Here is an 8,917-nt window from a genome sequence, read left to right on the forward strand (position 1 = left end):
TTTTTCGTGACGTCATTTTTTTCGTGACGTCACATTTTCGTAACTTCACATTTTTTTGTGGGGTCACAATTTTTCGCGATGCCACTTATTTTTGTTATGTAGCATAGCTTATCAAAGTTAAAAAAGGTTTAAAAATCTTATAGTACCATCCATATTAGTTGCAGGACCAACTGCAACCAACCATTCACGAAATGTAACAGCCACGCATTGGAACGTAAGTGTTTTGTAAACTAGAACAGTAATTGTTGCTACTGTCTCTCACTGTATTGATTCACCTATCAAAACAACTGAATAATGGTCACTATACTTTGCAACATGTGATTTAATAAAGTGAATTGTTATAAATAAATACAAATACATGAACTTATAGCACATGCACTACTAACATGATTGCAGTGTATGTAACTTAATTGGTACAAAGTTATCTTTTCTAGCTCTTCTATAAAATGTTGTGAACAGAATTATTATGCTTCTAAAAGTATGGCTTCTTATTATAATCATTTTTTAGGGACTGAAATTATAATGAAAATGTTATTATTTTTGTAATGTCATTGGGTTATGACATCGCAATAATATTATGTTATTTTACATAAAAAATTCTAGTTGTTGGAATACTGTAAATAACCTTCAAAAACCAGTTTATGATCCCTTAATTGTCCCTGTTTTTTCCATCCTACTATATATGGTTCAACCTGTTTCGCATACTATAAAGTTTAAAAAAGACTAGAGAAACTACTATCTTATGTAGTTCACAAATAGTAATATTTCTGTTCTACATCTCTCTGGGGGTGTGGTTACCCTATGTTTGCCTTTCCGACTGGTAAACTTTTTTTTAATAAATAGGGAGATTTGCATTCTACTGTTTTGTTATTTATATTCTCACTGTGACATAATGAAATCCAGAAAAGTATTACATGCTATATTAATAACCCAATGTGTGGTACTGGTAGTATATTTGACTTACATCACCGTGGCGACGTGGGCTTTATGATAATTGCTTGTTATTTAGGGCAAATTTATTTGCAACAATGTATAAATGTTTCATATTTCAGTCACTACAACATAAGAAAAATAACACAGAATGTTGTTCCGTTAACCAATATGTAAAATATACCTTGATCGTAATCATTAATTGGGGCAATTTATTGCTAAGAATAAAAGCCAATAGTTAAAGTTGTAAGTGCGGAGGTATAAGTGCAGTAACAAAGGTTTGTAAAATCATGCGATATATATAGATTATTGCAAATCAAGAATACGGTATTGGTGGTTAGTGTTCCAAGATTTTTTCATATAACTTCTATATTATATAAGTAGGTCCTTGCTCTTGGTATGTTTTAGATATAGTTATATCAACTTATATGAATAGTTATATGGTTTGACAGGAAGAATTAATAAAAAAGTCTCCTGTAAAGGTGACTTTCAAGTTCTAATCGTTCAAAATTTATTTTAGGCAGTAAGGCACAACAGTAACAATACTATAAACAAAACAAAAAATGTGTATAAGTAGTAAGTACTAGTATATCTTCTGCAAGAGTTGCAAACTGTGCTGCTACCACTTACCATTGTGGATATGTGTATACTTGGGAATGATATTTTACAATAACGGAAGTGTATATGCAATTTTACATGAAATATGTTTTTCATTGAATTGACCAATGTGAAGATGAGGAGGTGCACGTGATCAAAGCTGTTCTGCCATTTCTTTGATAACATTCCAGCATTTGTTAACTTGAGCAATGCTACAGTGTGTTGAGCCTGTACACACACGAATAAAGTAAACCCCATTTACCATCGCTAGCACAAGAAGGATTCTTTTATCATTGTGAATTTTCTGATACAATCTCTCGTTTAAAGAATTTTCCTCCTGAAACAATTGTTGATTTAAATTGTTGCATTGTGGTGAGATGACTTGCACATAGTTACTACAATAATGTTCAAATTTGAATTGTTAAAGCCATTATGGTTAATAGTTACATACATATATAAATCATAGTGGGTTGTTAATATATATATCTTCTTGACTAACTTACTTCTAACAAGAGACCCGGGTGTTTAAATTTGAAACAAACCAACCCCAGCGTGACAGGAAACAAAATCTCAAATCTTTCATCAGATCGAATAAGTCGCTCCAGATGCTTTGCTTCCTGCACTCCTCGACGTATGTTAGATCTAAGACCTTCAATCCCAACCATGCGGAGGACAAACCATAGTTTTAATGATCGAAAGGGGCGTCCTAGAGGTATCTGCCAATGCTGTGAACAGAATGATGGTTAAATTAGAACAACCAAAAGTCTTAATATTTAAGACCACTTTAATTTTTTTTGTAATTTTGTGTTAGTATATGTCATAAACTGAGTTTGTATGTCTTAAGTCATTTAAAAACCACATGCATTCTTGTTTGGTACACCTTTTGTTTGGTGTAACCTTAAACCAACGTTTAAAGTTTAATAAAAAAGTGGGCAGTTCCTATGTGGATGAGGCTGTGCAGTTAAAAACTGAACAATCCATCTGAGAAAAATGTTTTGCTTAAATCACTTCTAACATTGCAACAGCATTAATACGTCACCCTGTAATCAATAGCTGAATCCTGGGCTTTGTGATGTAGAAAAAGTGGATTGACTTCAGCAGAGTTAATAAGGTCATCACTATTCCTTACCCTGTCAATCAAATGTTAACTGTCAATCGTCTGGCAGAGAGGTAAAACCTCATTTCACTTATTTATTTAATTAATTGTTAGCTGTCAATTTAATGCCAGCAAAACTAAAAGCCCAGTTAAAGCAACAAATAGAAACAACGGCTAAATGAATTGCATGAACACATAGTTACCACATAGCTGAGCAGTCAATTTGCACCATTAGCCACTTATGTGGGTTAAAGTTGAAGGATGTCACTCTCTACAAAGTGTATGTTTGTTATTCAACACCTTCTATTTTGACGTGCCAATAGATAGAATGAGTTTATTATGTCAGATTTACCCACACTCTACTTTAACCCGCTCACCCACCTCGACCCCTTTGCAAATATATCTAAACTCTGGACATATGAGAGCTGCTCCAGCATAGGCTGCATCCACATGACACCAGATTTCTTGTTCCTCACCTGAAACCACAATCCTATCATACACGTCACAATCAGGCTGAATTTGGACTTTAGTTTGAAATAGTTATCAAACCATAAGTTTGATAAGTATTTCAAGGGGTTTGGAATGGTGTTGACTGTTGAGATATTTGTGATACATTTTAAACCAGAATGCCATAAATTTAATTGCTTTGTTTTGTGAATTAAATAAGAGAATGCTGTGTTTTTAGCAATCCAGCCCTAGTAAATATAATCATAAGAGGCAAAGAGCGCCTACAGTACTAACAGTGGTCGCACATACCAATCATAAATTTACAATAATACCATTTCTTTGATATTGTTAGGTCATTCATTCACAATTTGACGATTTCTTTGTTATATATACATTCCTTTGTTTACAGTTTGACCAACTCTTTGTTAGAGTTAGATTAGTTACATTCATTCATTTACAATTTGACCATTTCTTTGTTATAGTTACATTCCTTTGTTCACCATGATACCATTTCTTTGTTAGTTTTCAAAGCTATTCATAAGGTATATACAAACGCACATATTTTTCCAATTTCTTCCAAATCATCAAAAGTACAACATGGCGTCGTTCCGATAGACGCACATACCTGTGATGTAAGAAAACTTATGCCATGATTAAGATATACACTTCCTTACTCAAGATTCAACAGGCAATCATGTAAGTTAAATAGATGTGTGAATATAGCATATGTTAATCCACATTTTCTGGGGGTAACTCTGTTTAACCACAGCAAATATAACCTACAAACATTGGTATCCTTCCATCGTCCTTGTCTTTCATCACTGCCTCCTTCAACACAGAACCCCTCATAACACCATCCTTACCAACAGGAAGTTTACGAACTTCAACCAAAGCAAACACTCCTGGTAGATACATATTAATGTCATTATCAAGTATAAGTATTGAGTTAAAACAAACCTGCACGATCCATGCATGAGTGAGTGCATTGTGATGAATATGCTACCATACGTGCTACTATGTCATGTGTTCGTAGTGATTTATCACGTGAGAGTTCTTGACGAATAGTTTTGTTTCTTGCAGCCATAAGAGCCATCAGAGTAGATTCGCTTGCTGAGCCTGTAGAGGCAATTTGTGTGCAAGGGTCGTAGGATATGGACACATCGCGTTCTCTCCAAAACTCAAATTTTATAACTTGTTTCACAAGCCGTGCAATAAATTAGAATGACAATCAAAGCCATTAGAAATCAAATTATTATCATTACAATTGGCTTTGCTGGCAATATTTAATTTAGCTTATCTAAACTAAAAATAATGTTTTATAGTATGAGTAACAATTGATCTATGACAAGAAAAAGCTAACTCTTTAAGATATTTCTGTTGCTAGTTCAACCCAATGTTTACCTTGTATAACTCCCCCACCAGGTCCATGTCCACCATGAATGAAACACTCCGGTAACCCAATCGCCTTTGCCAACCAATCCATCATCACCGTCTCAAGTTCAGTAGCGGATGGCGACGATGCCTGAATAGTTAGTGCTTGGTTGGAGCTGAGTTGGCCCCATTAATTCATGATAAAGTACATTATGTCAAACAAACATAAAATTAATCGTAACATTTTTTCCTGGATGTCTGTAGATGTTAAATCAAAACAACCCAATACTCACCCAGGAAAACCTAACACATGAAATTCCATTGCATAACATATCAGCCAACATTGATGGATAGCTTGTAGTTGCTGGATAATAGGAAAAGAAACCTGGGGATTGCCAGTGCGTCATCCCATCCATAACTACCGTTTCAATGTCACTGAAGACTTCCTGCCACGATTCCGGGTAATCAGGAGCTTCCTTGGGTAACCTGGCTTGCATGAAACCTGTGAATATTATGTTAGTTCTTTATTATCCACATTTTGCAGATAATAGGTTAAGTACTGCTGCTGAAGGAAGTGACCTATATGCTATTTATTCAAAATGAAGTCAAACATAGTGAAATTGCATCTAGTGCTAGATATATAAGATTATAAATTAGCAGATATGTTTCAGTCCACCTAATGTCAAGAGATGGTTTAAACTATTTACAACTACCATGTTTCTTTATGTAGAACATATGTGCCATACAGAGATTCAAATACTCCATGACCATAAAAAGTTAGATAATAATGATGATTAAGCTGTCCCACATTTGACAGGAGTGTCACCATGCCTAGCCTAAAATATTAGTAGGCCACAGGGACACACATTGTATGTATATATATATAATAAAAATATCTCAACAGTATTTTAATCATTGGCAGAAATGACCATTTGTCTTCATATGTCCAAATTCATGAATTTACCTGGTTCAACATCCGGAAATGTTTGTCGCTTGTGAATGTCACGATGATAGTTGATGATGTAATCAACCATGTTGGTAGCAGCATGTCGAAAGGTTTCAGGTTCAATTCCCAGCCTGGGTTCTTCATCACTATTATTCCCATCCATGCTTGCTTTGACAACGAGTAAGTTATAATTTGTGTTCTAACTACAATGGCTCAACAATATCAGAATCTTCTGTTTCAGGAATATCAAAAAATTCTTACTGGTTAGTTTTCCATCCGCCTTAAATTTGCTTTGTCCAAAGAGAACGTTAGACAAGTTTTCTGTCCAAGAACTAAAGATTAAACAGCTGGCTACAAAACTGTTACGTCACTCTACAAATTGTATTATTCGATACTTAAAAATTTAGCTAATTCGGTTTTAACACAAACTGGGATGACACAAACTGATGACTAGAATTACCGGGTCGTGATTCGTATGTAAATATATACACTTTTGTTTATATACAATCTGTGGAACTGATTGCACGAACTGATGACACGAAATTAACGTCGGCGGAAGCAATCTTTCAGACGAGTTTTCATTGAAACTGAGTACACGTTCAACGACGATTGCTCGCTAATCTTGAATTTCGACTTTTCACCTAACAATATTTTTTTACAGGCATTTGCTTAGAGACTACGGACAAAAGCGCTGACGTTCACACTACGGACAAAAGCGCTGACGATGAGCGATTATCGACTAACGTGTGTGGTTGCGAACCGTGTTGCAAAATATTATCTTCAAACCGTTGAATCCAACACAGCACGGTCCACTAGAGATATCTCTAGTAGGCCGTAAACACAGCTTTATCTCAATCAAAAAGCTGATGTTGCAAATTATTCATTTCCCTCTTTGGTGCGAACTCTGTTATAAAAGTCATTTGATTTTAGTTTTAAACTTTAGTATGCGAAAACAAACCTTCATTTGCGTCTTTTACTTATATGTAAGTCGCGTAGTGTAAATAACACCATACTTGCATGGTCAAAAAGTGTTCCGTCTTCCCCACCCTACTATGCTAAACTAGGTTTCATCGTCACAGGATCCAATAGCTCCAGTAACACAATGCGTTAATCTGTGCAGGGGTAAGTTGGGACACCAGGGGAACTGGAACACTTTTTTAAAAGCTTTTTTTACGGGCACCATTTGATGACGGACGAAAACAAATGTTACAATATTATTCGACAGTATTCTGACTGCCCAACAGCCAACAAAGTGCGCACCAAAGGTGGTTAGGCTACCTATAGTATATGGCGCTCATTTCGCTTATTGAATAATCCAGAATCGAAGTTTAATAAAAAAAGGTTGAAATTTTGAAGGTTAATTTTTTTAGCTTTAATTATAAATGAAATCAGTACAAATATCAGTTTAAAATTATATAGTAGTGTGGGAGAAGACGGGACACCTTTATCGCACAATATCCAAATACCCTGATCGTCTTTTAAACAATTAACAACAGTCTATGGGAGCCGTGAAGATACCATTTTATAATTTTTTGAATGTTCTTTGTTTGCTACTAAACGGTACGAGAAAATACAATGTTTAGGTGTCCCGTCTTCCTCCACCCTCACTGTATATATATAGGAGGTTGGGGGAATTAAGTGCGGCTTCATAATCGAAGAGACAAATAAACGCTATTAATATCTAACATATGGTTTATACAAACATCTGATCTGAGCCATTGGCAGTTTAGCGAGAGCTGGTATGTAAGTTAAATGTCTGGTTTGCTAGGAAGTATTTGTTATAATGGTGGCTTGTCTATAGAGACGTATTGACAGAATTAATCAGTTTATTGATGTGACACCATCATTATTGCTTCTCGTTTAAAATACTACAGCTTTAAAGTGATTCCATTTTTTTTTCTAGCTCAAAATAATCTCACTTTAACAAGTTCTCGCATACATATTTTTGTTCCGAAGCATTATTGTTCATGAGTTGATTTTAAACTTGTGTGTTTTGTCGAAGCCAGTATACGCGACAACTCGTTTTAAACGAAATTAAAACAACTGGGTGGTGACGCTATACATCTTCCGAATTTGTAATTTCTTAGATACTCTCTGCCCCTAAAAGAAAATCCCTCAATTGTAGATTTACTAAAAGATGAAAACTGTAAAAAACAATCGTGGTTTCGAATTTTTAATCAACTTGGAGCTTGGAGCTGCCTTACTCATTGCAATCTGTCATAAAAGCTGTCTTTTTTCCATTAATAAACAATTTGACATATATATATGCGTCTTTCCTCCAGATAAGTCGATCTGGGCGGATCATCATATATATATATATAATACACAACGCCCTACCACACTGGCAGGAAGGCTTCGTTATATTTCGGTTTTAATTCTCACGTTTATGTTGCATGTATGGCACTCCGACGGTTTTTCCGTGTAGTTGTCAGTAAACAGCCGCCGGCTACTTAACACAGATAACGGGCGATCTTCATAAATGGTTATATTGCTGTGTGCCAAAAATTGCGGGGTTTGGCAATGACTTTTTAAGCATAGAACTGCATCGGCCAGTTATTATGTTCGTACTGTCTTATATACTGTAATAGAATTTATATTGCAACCATAAGCACTAAACCTATTTCAAAATATAAACTGTTTATAGTATAATTGCCGCTGTTACCATAAACTGAATTTGTTTGTATAAAGCCTTTCTTTAAGAAGGTTAAAGCCCTTTCTTTAAGAAGGTTAAAGCCTTTTCTTTAAGAAGCGAAAATTTATAGAATCATGTTTTATTGAAAACAGTGCCACGAATGCAATCATACCATTTAGGATTTATTACGCATTTTAAAATAACGCTTTCATTCTTAACTGTCGTGAGTAATTGTTAATTAGTCACCAATTTTAAACCCAATAATCGTTATGGTATAGACGGGGGACTGGGCGCCGAAGTACGTCTAGCTCAAAATATATGATTTTTTTAGATTGGTACTGCCATATCTTTATTATTGATAACAATTCAAAATTATATATTAAAATACACCAGTTATTTAGCGATGCAATATCGATGCAGCGTACAATATTAACAAGATGTTCAAAGCGTGCCGTGTTATTTATTTTTTCTGGAAATTTCTATTAATAAATTCACTAAATATTTAAAATTAACAATGAATTTAAACTGTCCCGTCTTACCCTATGTGTTTCGAATTTGTAAAATGCTACCTGATGTTGTGCGAATCGCTAAATAACACCTTGTGTGTTTTAATATATATTTTTTAATTGTTGTCATTTAATAAAGGAATGATGGTACTAATTCGTGGTCACCCCAAAACCGTCATGTATTTTGAATTCGGAAATATAGGGTAATATGTGCTTAAGTGTCCCATCTTCCCCATGCACTCTATCTCAGTTTTTTCCTCGTCGGCGCCGTGGCATAGTAGTTAGCGCGCCTGCCTGTAACCCAGAGGTAATTGGTTCAAGGGTCGACGTTGCTACCATTGTGGGCGTATGTGTCCTTGAGCAAGACACTTAACGACAATTGCTCCAACCCA

General features: G+C 35.1%; 1 protein-coding gene and 2 long non-coding RNA genes across 4 annotated transcripts; 2 read left to right on the top strand and 1 right to left on the bottom strand.

Annotated features, from left to right (window-relative positions):
* Nucleotides 1-936: 936 nt before the first annotated feature.
* Nucleotides 937-5,753, bottom strand: LOC100182530 (aromatic-L-amino-acid decarboxylase-like). 2 transcript variants are annotated; one of them, XM_026834512.1, is made up of 12 exons: nucleotides 5,649-5,753; nucleotides 5,406-5,555; nucleotides 4,735-4,943; nucleotides 4,472-4,592; nucleotides 4,028-4,186; nucleotides 3,854-3,972; nucleotides 3,629-3,695; nucleotides 3,005-3,099; nucleotides 2,827-2,894; nucleotides 2,567-2,657; nucleotides 2,031-2,252; nucleotides 1,682-1,864 (listed from the first exon to the last, which is right to left on the bottom strand). In XM_026834512.1, exons 2-12 carry the CDS (start codon nucleotides 5,548-5,550, stop codon nucleotides 1,682-1,684), a joined length of 1,479 nt encoding a protein of 492 aa, XP_026690313.1. In that variant the 5' UTR covers nucleotides 5,551-5,555; nucleotides 5,649-5,753. The 2 variants fall into 2 exon arrangements, with proteins under 2 accessions (XP_009858556.1, XP_026690313.1); XM_009860254.3 differs by lacking the exon at nucleotides 5,649-5,753 and having other exon boundaries at nucleotides 937-1,864; nucleotides 5,406-5,642.
* On the top strand, nucleotides 4,561-4,816 carry LOC113474236. Its single transcript, XR_003395902.1, has 2 exons — nucleotides 4,561-4,646; nucleotides 4,706-4,816. It is a non-coding gene; the product is annotated as an uncharacterized LOC113474236 (long non-coding RNA).
* Nucleotides 5,411-6,739, top strand: LOC113474238. Its single transcript, XR_003395904.1, has 2 exons — nucleotides 5,411-5,567; nucleotides 6,049-6,739. It is a non-coding gene; the product is annotated as an uncharacterized LOC113474238 (long non-coding RNA).
* The last annotated feature ends 2,178 nt before the right edge of the window (nucleotides 6,740-8,917 follow it).

The sequence above is a fragment of the Ciona intestinalis genome, chromosome 5 (assembly GCF_000224145.3).
Source record: "Ciona intestinalis chromosome 5, KH, whole genome shotgun sequence".
In the NCBI taxonomy this organism is placed as follows: Eukaryota; Metazoa; Chordata; class Ascidiacea; order Phlebobranchia; family Cionidae; genus Ciona; species Ciona intestinalis.

Excerpts from the sequence above, each read along its gene's own strand:
- LOC100182530 (XM_009860254.3), bottom strand. The coding sequence starts at position 5,550 with ATGGATGGGAATAATAGTGATGAAGAACCCAGGCTGGGAATTGAACCT. Across the intron at positions 4,944-5,405 it reads ATTTCCGGATGTTGAACCAG|GTTTCATGCAAGCCAGGTTA; the intron begins GTAAATTCATGA and ends TAATATTCACAG. Across the intron at positions 3,696-3,853 it reads ATGGAAGGATACCAATGTTT|GTATGTGCGTCTATCGGAAC; the intron begins GTAGGTTATATT and ends CTTACATCACAG.